The sequence below is a fragment of the Buteo buteo genome, chromosome 11 (assembly GCF_964188355.1).
Source record: "Buteo buteo chromosome 11, bButBut1.hap1.1, whole genome shotgun sequence".
NCBI lineage: Eukaryota > Metazoa > Chordata > Aves > Accipitriformes > Accipitridae > Buteo > Buteo buteo.
This window is the reverse complement of record NC_134181.1, coordinates 38045030-38060315: the sequence shown is the minus strand read 5'-3', so window position 1 is coordinate 38060315 and position 15286 is coordinate 38045030. Positions and strand designations below refer to the sequence as shown.

The window sequence follows — 15286 nt, the reverse complement described above, 5'->3', positions numbered from 1 at the left end:
CTACAAGTTACCAAGTTGCAGCTGCATGTCGTGATACCGTCAACCAAAAGACCTAGAAGGGGACAAACTGGCAGTTTATTAACCTACCCATACAAGGCTGGTGGCTTAAGAAGAGACAGCCACCTTGGTCTAGGAGTTTTGCACGAGTAAGATGTGGCAACAAGTGACACTATCACCCATGCACCCGCCGTTGTTACTGAAATGTGGATCTAACCAGGAAAAGGCTGTGGCAAGTGGGCAGGAGAGGAAAAGGGAGGGGGGATTTCAAACACCACGGCCCAGAGAAAGAAAACCCTGCGTTCGTGCTTGCGTCAGTAGCCTGTCTGTGTGCTGACCCCAGGCTCACCTGAGCCTTGGCAAAGCTCCCCTTTGTTCTGTGTTGGCGTTCAGAATCCAGAGTTATCCCACAGCCACTTTGCGACCCGTTCCACCCAGACAGCCTGCCCATGATTGCTTCATAAAGCAAGACCCAGGAATCAAAAACAGAGCATGTTTCCTGAGCAGAGATGGAAAACAGCTGTGCTGGAAAAAAGGAGGGGTTTGCTGGCTGAGCAGTGGAAAATACAGATCAAGGCCTGGTTGTGCAATCTTCCTTGGCTGGCCTTTGACTGCTATTGTGGCAAGGGGACCAGCTGGAGTTGGCAGGAGGCTGCTGCCAGGCGATGGGGGTAGCGAGAGCCTCTGGTGACAAGGCTAGAAACCCAGAGCTTAGTTCTGCACGTTTTACAGATGCCTGGGAGGCTGATAAGTGACATCTGGTGATGCTGCACTCTCCGCTGTGCTGTGGTCAGATCTGTCTGGCCAGTCCCAGGTGACATTTGAACGGCCAGGCCCATTACTGTAAAGGCACACAGATCTGTAGAGCTACAGAGAAGCAGCATCTGCCCAGGTGTGGAGCTCAATTCCTGCCTAGTGCTCATAAAGTGCTCACTGTGCAGCCACAGCCAGGGGATGTGGTTATGTAGTCTGGCCAGGTTCCTGCATCTGAATCCTCAGCACCCGTACTGGGGAGTAGGTGCAAACCAAACAACTAGACAATGCACACATATGCTGTGGAGGGAGGCTGAGCAAAAAGTCCTAGAGCTAGCATCTGCTCTGCCACCACCGTCCTCTGAAATCAAGGGAAGGCTACGTCATGTTTTTACACTTAAGTGCTCCTTGCTTCAAGTCAGGCTTCTGGAAGAGTTCTTGATTTTTATCAAATTCAAAATCTCTAACCAAAAGTAAATGAACCAGCTGAGCTGAATCCAGAGGCAAGGGATGTGGGATGCTGTTTGGTTTTTAAAAATCTAATTATTGTGTACATAAAGAGAGGATGGACAAGAACAGAGAGAGAGAATTAGGCCTTTGCTTCAGAGCCAAATTATCAAAAAAATTACCCTCTCCTGCTGAGAGCCCCACATCTCTCCCAGTGCTCTCTGTAACTAAGCAAGAAACTAAGGTAAGGGGCAAAATGGTGAGAAGGCAGAAAGCAAAGAAATTAGGCGGGACCATCAATCACCTCCTAGGCTGATACATACCAGCTACATTGGCCTCTCTTCTTAGCACCTGGAACAGCAGAAGACAGTATGATGAATGTTTCTCACTCTATAGTATTGGAGCTATGGGTGCACTGTAATTGCAGGGAGATCATGCTTTCTTGTAACTGGCTCAACCTGCCGAGTGAAACATATGGATTCAGACCTTGCTCTGCAGCAGTTTCCAATAGCGTTCATCACTAAGACAGCATAACTGCAGAGGAAAAAAAAAAAACCAAAGCCGACCACTGCTACAGAGCCCATGAAGGGAAAAAAGTAATACGTGGTGTGGCAACTGGTAGGAGGGAGGAAACTGCAGAATTGAGGCAAGAGCAGCACCCAGAGGAGTTCTAGAGGGAAGCCATTTTGGTCCAAATAGCAAACTTTGGAGTATTTTTGACCCTCTATGCCAGGTTTTGTAATCCAGGTTCCTCAAGGTAAGGGGTAGGATGGGTGTTGGCTTCAGATGCTGGAAGAACATAGTCTTAATGAAATTAACACCAAGAAACAGTAGTGTTACCAGAAGCACACTGTGACCTAAGGCAAACAGTAATGTGCAGAGATAGATGAAAGCAGCATTACATTTGCAGTCTAGGGGCTAGGCTCCCAACTGGATGCAACCATTGCGTTATTTGCGTTTTAGGTAGTTTGCTTCCTGCCATAAAGGAAGTCCTGAGTTGGGAGCTGAAGGCTATATATACACCACATGGAAGGAGTGAGGGACTTAATGGCTCTGCTGACAGCAGCCAGCCCCTCCTGTGGGAACGCCTTCAGTTGGATTCTCAAGGTGCAGCTTACAGGGGGCTGCAGGAGGTGGCTCCCACTGCGCAAGAAAAGAACAAGACAAAGAACAATGAGTTTTGCTAAGGCATATGCACTAGCTTTAGCTATTACTGATTTAAGCCAGGTCACGCTAAACCTGGTACACAGCAGGCTTTGTACAAGTTCACAGAAAATCAATTTGTTTAAAACTGGGCAACTTTGTAGTGCATCCAGACAAACAAAATCCAGATAGAAACACAAAATTAATGGTAACAGCTTCAGCATTCTTAGAGCTGTTGAAAATTTGTCATTACTTGCAGATAAAACCTCCTGTGCTTCGCAGTTTGTTTTCAATACAAAACAGGATGAAGGCATATTTTAGAAATAATTTGCAAAGTGAGGTGCTAGTCTTTTGGCTTTCACTGACCTGAAATTATGCTTTTTAAAAAAATTGTCCTTCCCTTTTAACTTCTTAATGCGATATCAGTCATCAGAGTTCTCATGAAACAAACATTCTGCATCTGTATCTACTCAGCAGGGTCCAAAGGGGACCTCAACAGTGGCTGAAACAAAATTTCATTTAAAAAAATTATAAGTTTTGTTCCCATAGAAAAGTTCCAATTTTGATGCAATTATATTTCCTGCAGAAAAGCAAAACCCAAACCTATCATTCAAAGGTTTGACCCGATGTCTGTTTGCTCTTCAAGAGGGAGAAGGATAGTGGAGAGAAAGCAAGTGTGGGTTTGCAGGAAAAGAAGTTCTCCCAATAAATGGGGCAATGAAAGCAGAGGGAAGAAAGTACAAATTCCCAGGCATTCCAGACATATCTGGTATCCTTTACATCCTGCGCTCTGCACTTCAGTTGTACATTTTTCAGTGTTCCACCACAGAGGCAGCTGCATTTCAGTTGTGAGTTATTATATGAAGAGTTTTGTATAGTTGTCACAGGATCTTATGAGATGAAAAGGAGCTGACCATGGCAAAGAAAGTAAAATAGAACATGCAATCTATTAACTATGCTGGAAACCACTTACACCACAGAGAAATGGGTGCCAGGAAGCAAAAACTTCCAGAATAAATTAGAAATAATAGGAAAAAAAAGGAAAAGAAAAGTCATTGGTAGCTGGAAGAAGAGTACAGGCTCATTACCACATGTGAACTGTTGAAAAACAGCCTCTGGTTTTCTGTAGCTCTTCATCTGTTTTTCTGTTCATTTTTGTCCTTCTCTTTAACCTTGCTGGGTAAAACACATCTCCAAGGACAAATAAAAATGATTTTCTTACCAGTGCTGCTGACTTTGCAACCTGTCAGAAAACTGACTAAACTTGAAGCTCCTTCAGTCAGTCACTTTAAAATATAGTCAGCATTGTGTTTAAAAAAAAACGGAAGAAGAAAAAAGAAATACATTAATTTAACACCAGGGTTACTCTGCTGCATAAGGCATTCCAACAGACTCTGGGAGAAACAGCAAAACTGTGGTGATGAGTAGTGTGACAAAGGGAAGTGTTGCAAAATACTAGGCTTGGCTCTTGCATTATGGTGAAGATGCTCAATTTGTCTCCATTAAATAGGTATTTTATTGAAGGATCCTTAGATCCAAAAAGCTGGCCCGGGAACCAGAAAACACCGTTAAGAACCCAGGCCAAGGAAATATTAATTAATTTTGCTAGGGTCACACTTAACCTGCCCAAGGAAAAAAGTCAGGATCTTAACATTTGGAGAGGTTGAAATCTGCAGCGGGTGCTGTTGTTATTACTTACAGCCATCTTCCCTGGAAGCATTTCCCCTTTTTACCTGCACCACAGGTGCATAGAGAACCTTAATTTCTTTTAGGAAACTTCTGCCTCAGCTGCTTCTCTGGTCCTCAGAGATGTGCCCAGGGAGTGAGACTTACAGCCCAAACAGACCGATGGAATCTATGGATCAGCAGGTCCATCTACCATCTCCTGTCTCCTACAAACACTGCTTTCAAACTGTGGCTAGGACAAAGCAGGGGTATCTTTTCAAAAACAGCCTCAACTTGCTCAGGGTCACAACAAAAATGGTGAAATGGTGATTCCTGCATTATCCATTGCCTGCACATTTACCCTACACCAGACTGGCCCATGCAATTAATCCTTTCTTATATTCTAATGAGCGTCAGATTTTGGCTTATGAGTAAAGTGCATAGGTGCATAAAATGAGAAGTTGTGTGTGGCTCTTCAGGCTATGTATGTGTGTGGGGGGGTCTGCTTTGTGAAGTAGCTGGTTCAGACCCCTGGACAAAAATAAATGAGGGAGGAGAAAACATGGGGAAACTCAGCTAAAGGAACAAGGTAAACTCTAGAGCGAAAGATGTAATTTTTCAATCAAGCTTTTAATGAAAAGATCATAAAATAACAGTTTCTCATCACTGTACATTAAGACTGCAAATTTCTGAATGCTGAGATCATATTATAATTTCTGTATCTTTTTATATGACACTTGAGTTGAAGCCACAACTATGTGTGGCTCTGACCTGAATTCAAGCTCTTGAAGGAAATGAACAGAACATTGCTGCAGGAATGTCGGCCTTTCCCTTGCCCTCCCTTCCTCTCCCCCTCCCCAGGAAACATCCAGGGCTCCTAGACTGACTGACAGTTAAGGCTTAAAATTAAAAAAAAAAAGAGATGCAAAATCTCTTTTTCAGTTGTATTTAAAATATTAAAATAAAATGGGGAAAAATATCCAGTCAGCCAGAACAGGATCCTCTCCTCACAGAAAAGTTATCCCCAGCCAGTCAAAACTCCTGTGGAAGTTAGAGCAACAGTTGTGCTTGGTGCTTCGACTGATAACTTGTGAATGAGAAAGTTTAAAAAATGTCCCACTCCTCAGGGAAAGCAAGCGCTATGAATTGTGTCCCCTAACTACCAACAAATGTAGCTTGAAGTATTCTGGTTTAGACCTTCCCTACTGCATCCCACAGGGTCTGCTCTGTTCAAAAAACACTGATCCATTGATCCCTATGTGTTCAACACTGGGCTTCAAAATGCTTAGGAAAATTGGGGAAGGAGGGGAAGAAGAGGATGGTGACAGGAGACAACTGAACAAAAAATGCATTTCTAGCTCTAAACTTAGGTTTCAGTATTTTTGAGTTAAAGCAAAGAAAGCAGAATAAAAAGCAATTCTGTTGTGGCACAGAGATGAATTAGGGCTGAAATGAAGAAGACTTCCTGACTAGGAGGTCCAGCTAAGAGCCTTACAGCAGAGCAGAAACTGCCTCACAAGGGATCCCAAATCTTTTCCTTTTACAAGGAAAACAGCAAATTTAGTAAGTCTAATGGGAAACCATCAAAGGTGAAATTTCTTACCCTACTCTGAAAAAATGCAAAATATGAGGAGTAGAAAGGGGCTGAGTAGAAGCTACTGCTTGCCTGCTCATCTGCACTAAAGTCAGGACAATAAACTACCATGGGACTTAAAACATTGCAACAAGCTACTTTCAGCTATTGAAAGGAACCCCAAAACTTTCTTTTTCAAGAATATGGCCAGTTCTGGAGTGCAAGAGTAAGCTTATGAAAAGAAGGGGGTTTACAATAAATGGAGAGGCTTTGCTGATGTTGAGCAAATCACTAAGTTTAAACAAAAACTAAGAAAAAATCCTAGAAGTCTATTTAATTATTCCAGAATTACAGCTCAGAGCTCATTTAGATTTTAAACTCTTGCTTAAACAAATGTTTATTCAAACATGCCATCTCAATGATGAACATTTCTGCTGTCTGGGGAGAGCTAGATGTTTACTATCTAGAGCCTCTCAAACCCATTTAAAATGTAGGGAGGTTTTATCTCTTTGTTTTCTATTTGCTTTTCGCTTAACTCCAGCACAGCAGATTGGAAAGGTTTCTGAATTTGGCAAATATCCAGAAATCAACAAACATCCTTTCTTCATGCTAATTTTTAAGGCTGTAGCACGTCCATAACTACTAACTCCACCAATACTGGAAAAAGAGGCTTTGTAAAGTACTGCTTTTCCCGGGGACTCTAACCACCTTATGCTATAGGGCATCTGATGCTTTAGTATAGTTTGCAAGGCCCATCACAAGATGGCACAAAGGCTGTTGGGTTTGGCACGAAGCTTCCTCTAGCTACCTTAGGCATTGATTCTGCACTTTTGAGATCCTTATTGCTACCACAGTAAACAGTAAGCGAGGGATGAGGGGGACTTGAGTAAAGGAGCTATGTCCTGTCCTTCAGGCAGGACAATAGACTTCTCTCAGTCACAAGCTGCAATCAGAAGCACACAACCATTCCTCTGATGGCTTCTACCTTCTCCGGATTTTGCCAGCAGTCATCTCAGAATTCGTTTTGTTTCACTGAGTGCACTGGATGTTTCCCTGGTCAAGACCCATACTCCTGCTTTTCAGAACTGAAGCGACACGGTAAAATACTGCTAACCCAGACTTTGAACCTGCACTGCTTGAAAACAATGCTTTCCACACACATGAGAGAGAGGAAAAAAAAACAAAAACCAAAACAGGAATCTTAAAAGAGTGACACTGTAAATGGAAACATTTAAATACAGCAAAACATAAATTCCTCTTCTATGCAAAGCTACAAAAGTCCAGTCTTTGTATTGTCTTCACAGGTTATGGTTTATGGCTATGCTGAGAGTCTCTGAGATTCTTTTTTTTAATATATTTTTTTCATTTTTTTGAAATCCTGTAGAGAAGACCCTGCGGACACATCTTTGTGTTTGCAACTTTCTGAATTACATTGCAAAACTGTGCATACAGAATCTGAGAAATAAATACATTCATTACTGCACATACATATTGATACAAAAACAACACTGTCAAATAGTGTTTGCACCATCTTTGTTAGATATTAAGACCAGGCAAAATTAATATTTCATTTTCCATCAGCCCCCCCTCAAATATTTGAGGTGGCTTTGGTGTAGAAGGTAAAAGCTACAAAGGGTCAAGACTAATGATGGGGAGCTTTTTTTTAAAACTTTTTTTTTTTTTTTGGCTTCAGCGGTATTTTAGCAAACCATCTTCATTGGTCATCTTTAGACTGTTCTAACATGCAAATCAAGCTTAGGTTTTCACCTAGAAAGCCTTAGGAGTTTTGGTTGGGCTCTTTGTGCATGACTCTAAGGTCTGGAGTGAATCAATCCAGCTGTTTAATTAAAAGGTGTCTCAGATGGTCCGAAGAGTACAGCTCAGGCCCCAGCACAGCCCTGAAGAGGAGGCGGCAGCCGGGCGCCCACGCTCTCACCCTCGCACCAGACCGTTAAAGCTACCCAAGTCACCGCAGGGAGATCAGCCACCTCTGCCCACAGCAGAGGGGCGGTTCGGAGTTGTGCGTACTCTTCCGTGTCAGCAGCCGCAAAGCCTCACAGAAGCTGCGTGTCAATAGCTCTTTGGTGTCTCCTGTAATCTTTGTGGCTCCTGCTAGTCCCCAGATGCATGGAGCTGGGCTTTGGGGTTTTTTTCCAGGTATTTGTTTTTGGAGGTTTTGCAGTAAAGGATTGGAAAACAGCTCAGCCCAGCTCCCCATGGCTAACGTTAAGGAGATGTGCTGGGTACAGCAGCTCCTACCATCTTCTAGCAACATCCTTCTCTAACTCTAGAGCTTATTGCATTTCTCTCTACCCTCTTGGTACCCTCAGACTCCTCTGAGGAAGAGGTAGGCTGGAATGCCTCCACAATAGTGCCTGGGTCTTGCTCCCAGCAACATCTCTTATGGGTTGAAGACAAAAAAAAAAAATATCTGCTTGCCATATTTCTAATTGCCCTCCCTCTCCCCACCCACCCCGAGCAGTGCTGGAATGCAGGCTGGGACACAGATCTCCCCTCCCAAGCTGGGGAACGCTGCGTAGCCTTCAGAGACAAACCAATGGAAAAAGCAAAGATTAATTTTGACTGGCCCCTAGATCTGTTGAGGTCTGAAACTGTAAAAGTTTATGTAAACAATGAGATAAATATATTAGTACTTTTCTGAGCCAAGTGAGGTTCCATACTCATTCAAATGTGCTTTGGTTTAAAAAATAGTTTTGTGAATTTGGGTATGAGCTTCTTTATTCTTTTATACAACTTTTGCTATTTTATCTTTTTTTTTCCTGTTATTCCGAAAACATTCTGGAACTAAGTGACTAAAGCATATACTTAAGCTGCCTGGCCTCTTTTTTTTTTTTCTTTTTGTTTTTTTTTTTTGTTTGTTTTTAAATTGTTTTATTCCTCTTGAGGCTCTTTGTGTATTTAAAAAAAAATTAAAATAAAATAAAAAAAAAACAAAAATGCAACTCCCTCCCCCCCACCCTAAAACTCTTAAAATCTTAAATATGAAACTAGTGTTTTGCTTTCTCATTAAAATACAGAAAAATGTTTGATACAATACTATGTCGTACAAATGCAGTTGAGTGTTTAGGCCCCAAGCAGGCCTGAAACAGTCCCTGAAGTTTTGAGTATTATTAGTTATTCATTATTACTGTCACAATTTGGAAAATGTTGTTTATACTCAATCTATGGAACACAACTTTACACAGCTACTTGAAAAAAGAACAAAATTTCCTTTTGTACAATACTCTTGCTGTACACAGACTTTATGTCGTATTGTTTAAGTGCTGGGGAGGGGATAAAGTAAAAAAAAAAAAAGACGCTCCAAAAAAAATTTTAAAAAATAGCATTGGGTCCTGAAACTTCAGCATGATTCTCAAGGCTTAAGAAACAGATGAAGAGGGGGCCTGGGGAGGGAGAGGCTACATCACCCACACACATGCTTGTAAAAATGGAATTAAGTGAGGGGGAGCAGGTTATTTGCCTGCTGAGGAGCTCACTGCTTCCTTGTGACTTGGGCTGCTCCATGGCTTGGCTCAGTCGGTCACAGCTTGAGCTGTTGTCCCAAGGGTGGCTTCTGCACAGACACCCACTGCTGTCCCCATCGCTGGCCGCCTGCCACAGCGGTGGCGGACCCATCTCGGCAAACTGCAGGGCCACAAGCGAATGGGGGAAACCCGCATCCAAAACCCACAGCGGGGGACAGGGCTCATCCCTGGCCGTGCCCTTCTCGCTAAGGGAGCTAAAAATTGTTTTGAAAATCTGGACTTGATGGGTCCTTAGCCAGCTGGCAGCAAGGGGAGCCTGCTCTGGCTGCAGCCTAAGCCAGCATGGGATTCAGCTTAGCTTTAGGATGGTTGGAGCAAAGGTAAAGGCAGGGTGAAAGTGCCTAGGAACTAATCTTGCACGGCTGTCCCTGGGCCCTGCTGAGACTTGCTCTGAGAAAAAGGTAGATGGCAAGGCCTTTCCTGTCCTCCCCAAAGACTACTTTGGGGACCTTCTCAGGGGGATTTGGCAAGGAATCAAGGAGAAAATAATTCAATATATATTCAAAATGTGGAAGTGCTAAAGACACTAAAAACCCACCTAACCCTCCCAAGAGAAAACAGCGCATCTCAGCACAATTAGAAAAAAACAAAAGTCCATGCTCCCATCTCATGCTCCACAGCTCACAGGCATCCGGGAGCGAGCAGACAATGGCACTGGGAGAAGCACACTGGAGCGCAGTGGGCGAGAGGGGCAAGCGTGTTCCCTGTAATGTGACACCAGGCCAAGGCTCAGCGCCTTTGGGTTGTCTATTGCTTGGAGCCTGGATTCCAGTTTCCTCAGTTCATACAATTGACCCAAAAACTTCTTATGGACTAGTCTACCTTAACAAAACAAAAAAAAACAACAAAAAAACAACCAAACAAAAAAAAAAACCAATAGAAAATGAAGCTTATATTTCTTTGTTGTAGTCAAACATGCTCACATTTTTCTTTTTTTTTTTCTTTTTTTTCTTTTTTGGTCGAAACTTAAAAAAATTGGTTTTGTTTTTTTTAAAAAAGACAAAACGTGAGGTTTGGTAAACCTTACGCATAGAGACTATACTGGTTTGAGTGGAAAAAAAAATCAAATGAAAAAACACAAGTGTAAACCTTACTCAATTCAGAAGGGATGATTCTACTGGCTGTGAATTTTTACCACCACAGTCACGGGAGGCTTGAAATAAGCCATAGCTTTCCACAAGGTCACGCCAACAAAGTCAAGGGGGCCAAGAATCGGTGGGCTAAGTTCTCTGTCTTCTCTCCTAAACCAATAGCAGCTGTTGGCTGTGATGTCTTATGCAGATGTTGCAAGAACATTTTGTTTCTTTTTCTTTTCATTTTTCTTTTTTTTTTGTGTGCGTGTGTTAAATTGTCTAAAAGGGAGGATATGAAACACTTTGGTTTGCTTTTTCCTCCTCTCCCCCACCTTATTGCACTCTGGATTCTAGTAAATTATAGGCTGCTATGCCCTCACCCTCTGTCCTGCCAGGTGTTTACAGACTGACCCAGATGTGCTGGGGGAGTGGAAGATGAGGGGGACATTTTCCGCTCCCCTTAGTATCCAGATTCAATAAACAAAGCTGGAATGGGCCCAAAAAGCTCAGAGAAGTTTTCTTCTTTTATCTAAAAGTGACTACAAACAGCCAAGAGACTGCGAATGAGCCAGTCCAAGCAGCCAGCACAGCCTCTGGCTCAACGTATTTTTTGCTTTGTCTTTGGCCAAGCTTTGCTTTAACATTTCTCTAGCTGACTTTTGATGGAAGGACAGGGTGGTAAAAATCCCTTAACTTTAATTTAGCTTCTACTTTTATACATTTAATTACTTACAATAAGAAAAAAAAATGCCTAATCTTTCACTAACCATCTTATTGTTCTCATGAATTCAAGAGGTAGCAAAGGTAACAAGTCTGTCCACACAGACTCGCTCTTTAGTGAGGGAGGAAAGCTAAAAACATACACACACACAAAAAATAAAATAAAAAATAATAAAAAAAGTACCTAAGGAACTTGTAGCAAGTCCAGCCTACATCAAACCCCCTCCCCACCCACCCACCCTAGAATTAACCTCAGACCTTCCAGTTCAAACATTCACATAAACGTTACAATGGTTTTTCCTTTAATAAAACAAGTACCTCTAAGCAAAGAATATTCATACGAAACTACTAGAAAAGTAAAGACGACCCCCTGCTCACTGAAAGAAATTCCCAGGGCATCCGGTCCCTGTTCAGTCATGGGTAAGGCAGAAGAGGTTTGTGTGTTTTGTGGCAAAAGGTGGCATGTGGTTACATGTGCCAAGGATAAAGATCAAAACCAAAAGAGGAAGGGATGGCGAGGGAGGCATCGCCATTTCTTTAAGTGAAGTACTTGGGCTGGTGCACACCTGGGTAGACTGCTCTCCCCACCATCGCCAGCCCAAGGGAACGGTGGTGGGTTCCACCACTGCTATGGCTTTCCCACAGTATCTGAAGGGGATGCCAACCCTGTGAGATGGTCCACAGACACAGCTTCTGCGCTTGTGAATGCAATGCTACGTTATTTCACGGCTACTTAGGCCACTGAAAAGGTGTACTTTATTTTCTTTTTAGTGGCAAGAAATGCCCCTACTGAGTTTGGTTTTAAGAGAGGAGGTGAGTAGGGTGACAGTAACATGAAGGGAAGAGGCAGGGAGGGGTGAGCCAGCAGAGGCTCAGAGTTCCCCATGGTCCCCCTACCTGCTCCAGATAATCAATACAGCAATGAAGTCGACGTGCACAAAAAGAAGTGGCATTTCTTGCCTGATCACCAAGATTTGGAGGGAGAGTTGGACTAAATGCATCAGCTTGGCTGTGGACCTTTCTTTTTTTAAAAAAAGGGAAAAAAGGAACTTTTTTTTTTTAAATGTTAAAGCTACATTTGTTTAGGCCTCCCATGACTGAACAGAGTATGGGGAGTTGCCCCCTTTTTTGTCTGTTTTTTTCTTTTTTTTTTTAAGCAGCAAGTCTACAGAAAGGTAAATCACTGCGGATGGGCTCGAAGCTCATTCTGGAGTCTTTGGCTTATGTGGGAGAGGTATGCATTCGCAGGTGGCTGATCAGATTGCGCTGCTGGGTGAATTTCCCACCACACAGTTGACATTCGTAAGGTTTTTCTCCTGAGTGGACACGCATATGCTCTGTCAGTCGGTACTGCCGGGTAAAGCGCATCCCGCATTCCTCGCAAGCAAAGGGCTTGAGCCCTAAGTGGCTGCGCATGTGCCGTGTCATGGTGCCCCGCTGCGTGAACATCTTGCCGCAGATATTGCAAGGGAAGGGCCGAGTCAGCCAGTGAGTCTTCTCATGCTGCCGCAGCGTGGCTGGATCCTTGTAGCTCTTCTCACACACTGAACACTTGAAGGGTCGGGACTCTGCGGCATAGGACTGGTTGGGGTTGGACAAATCCTCAGCTTCATCCTTGCCACTGTATGTGCCTTCCTCCTTGATGTAAAGGTCTTCCTCGGTGTGCGTCTCCACGTGGGCATTGAGCTGCTCGGAGCTGGGGAAGCCTTTGCCACAGGGGATACAGACATACAGGTTGTCACCGTAGGCTACTGGCTCAAACCCCTCCTGCCGGTAGACATAGTTGGCACTAGTATGCCCGCCGCTCTCACTCTCGCTCTGGCCGCTGTCATCACTGTTCTCCTTACCGTTTTCCACCTCCTCCTTACACGGGTAGGGTAGGTCTGCGCTGTAGGCCCCGGCCAGACTCCGCTCCACAGACTTGGACAAGGGCCCCAGCAGGATACCGTTGGGCAGCCCTTCGCCCTCGTCCCTGTCTTTGCCCCCCTCCTTTCGGTCAAAGGCGTTGTCTTTCTTGATCCACTCCTTCTTGCGGGACGAGTGCCGGAGGCCCTTGCGCTGGCTGCTCTCTGTCAATGAGTGGTGGCACTCTTCGCTCAGATCCATCTCCATGGGGTCGCTGCTGTCTGCCATGCTGTGAGGGGCTCCGACTCCAGACTCGTCGAACGATGAGGCACTGTTGGCTGCGGGGGCTGAGGCAGATTGGGGAGAGCCATGCTGGCTTTCGCTGTGCTGCGTGTCATCGTGGGAGGCTGCAACAGGGAGTGACGGGCTTTTTTTGGACAGGTCAAGGCCTAGCTCCTGGTCGCCGGTGCTTCCATTTGCGCTGCTGCCCCCACCGCCGTTCTTACTGGCTCCCCTGCTTAAGGAGTGACAGTTCTCTTGGTTGGAACTGCTGATGAAGACCTCGTCATCGGATAGCTTTCCCTTTGACAGCTCCTTTGAGTGCGAGCCCTTCAGCCCCTCATTTGACCCTGAATAGCGAGCTTGGATGACCGAAGCAGTGGAAAGTCTCTGACTCCTGGCAGATCTCCCGACACCAAGGCCACCGGCCTTGCCAGCAAAGGACTTGCCGTTCCGCTTCAGCTTCTTTCTGCAGAGAGCTGCCAGGTCGTGCAGTTGGAGGTAGCTTGCTGCGGTGAGGAGAGCATTAAAGTTCTGTTCACCGGGCTGGTCAGTCGTTAAGAGCTTACCAGTATAAATAAAGTCCAAGATCTGCCGGAACACAGTGGGGTTCACCATGTCCGTATCTAAGTTAATCAGGTTGTCATGCAGGACAAGGGATTTGAAATACATGCTGCTGGCTGCCAGGATGTTCTTATGGGCACGAAACAGGGCATTTTCTACCACAATGATCACATCACAGAGGAAACCTTTGGCTCGTTGCTGGTTCAGCTGCAGTAGCAGTTGTTTGGCATGATTTGGCAGTTCCATCTCCACCTTCTCTTCCTTTCACCTTCACCTTACCACCTGCAAAACAGGAAGATGAGAGGTGTGAACCTGCTGTTTCCACTCGAACAAGTCTACATTTAACAGACTGGCTTAACATGCTCTAGTCTATGTTAGGCTTGACACTGACTAAGGATCTCTGGGTACATTCAGCCCTGCAAGCTGTGATCCTGCTTGGAATACAGAGAGAAGTATTTCTCATGCTAAGATTTGATTCAAGTCTTTCAAAAATCAGATTTGTAAATATCTTTTTACAAAAGCAATTGTCGTTGGCTGGAGTTACTACTAAAAAGATACCAGCAGGAAAACAGTATTTAGGTACAGGGGAAAGCTGTTTCCCTCTCCTGACACAAATATGAAGGGAGGATGAGGAGCAAAAAAAAAGGAAGAAAAAAGAAGCATCTACTTCACTTCCATTTGCATATCTGAGCATGTAAAATAATTAGCATAAGCTGCAGCTTCCCTGCTTTAACATGTAGTTTGTTTCCTGACTCTTACATGTTGAAGTCCTACAACACCCAGCTGCTCTGGGGTTGAGAAAATGACATGTAGCAACTAAATCCATTGAAGATGGAATTAATCACACTGAGGTGTGAATGGGAAATCTCCTTAAGAGTATGAAAGGCTGCTTTAAAAACCAATCCCCCTGGCAATGTCCATATCCCAATCCATTGACGTGAAGGGCTAGAATCAACCCTGAACTCGCTGAAATTCAGGATGCTGAGCTAGCAAAATGCCAGCAAATGTCTTCAACAATTGGAAACTGTTTTCTTAAGTTAATTCTGCCCTGCCTTTAGTTTTGAAGGAATTTTGTTTAAAATGATATGAGTCAAGTAACCTATCTCAAGCCAGTCTCTCTACCCTGAAGTACCGGGAAGAGAAGAAAATTGTGGTTACCTCTGTGTAGTTCATGTATTTCACAAACAGTATTCACTATGTATTTTAGTTTAGATATTTATATTGGTTTTCCCAGTAATGTGGGCTGTAGGAAATATCTAGTTTGAGGCTTATCAGAACTCATTGCAATTACATGTTTGGTAGATACTACAATACATAAAAGAATTTAAATCTGGGGCTGTATTCAGGAATCCAAGATCAATTTTTTAACTTTTTTTCTTGATTTTTTTTGTTTGAAAGTGCCAGCTACTACTTGTAATGGGCATTTATCTGTTAGAGTTGATTTAAAATAAATTCTGAGGTTCAAATGTAGGAATTAAATACCAAACATACAATAGACACCTTTAGCCTTCCACTTCCTTCCTTCCTGTCCCAGTTCATCATATTACTGAAACAGATTTCTCTTATTGAAGGAGGAACAGGCCATAAGTTCATAGAAATGAAGAGCTTAAATTTTCTTTTAAAATCATCATCAGTTAATGCTTTTATTGCTTGTGAATCCCATTACCACATTCTGTCCCATC

General features: G+C 43.7%; 1 protein-coding gene across 1 annotated transcript in view; it reads right to left on the bottom strand.

Moving 5' to 3' along the window:
- Positions 1-4588: 4588 nt before the first annotated feature.
- HIC2 (HIC ZBTB transcriptional repressor 2) overlaps positions 4589-15286 on the bottom strand; it is an 81123-nt gene continuing 70425 nt past the window's right edge. Inside the window, exon 4 of the mRNA XM_075041599.1 lies at positions 4589-13886. Coding sequence (XP_074897700.1) covers positions 12138-13850 — 1713 coding nt within the window. The 5' untranslated portion in view covers positions 13851-13886 and the 3' untranslated portion in view covers positions 4589-12137. The remainder of the gene's footprint in view (positions 13887-15286) is intronic.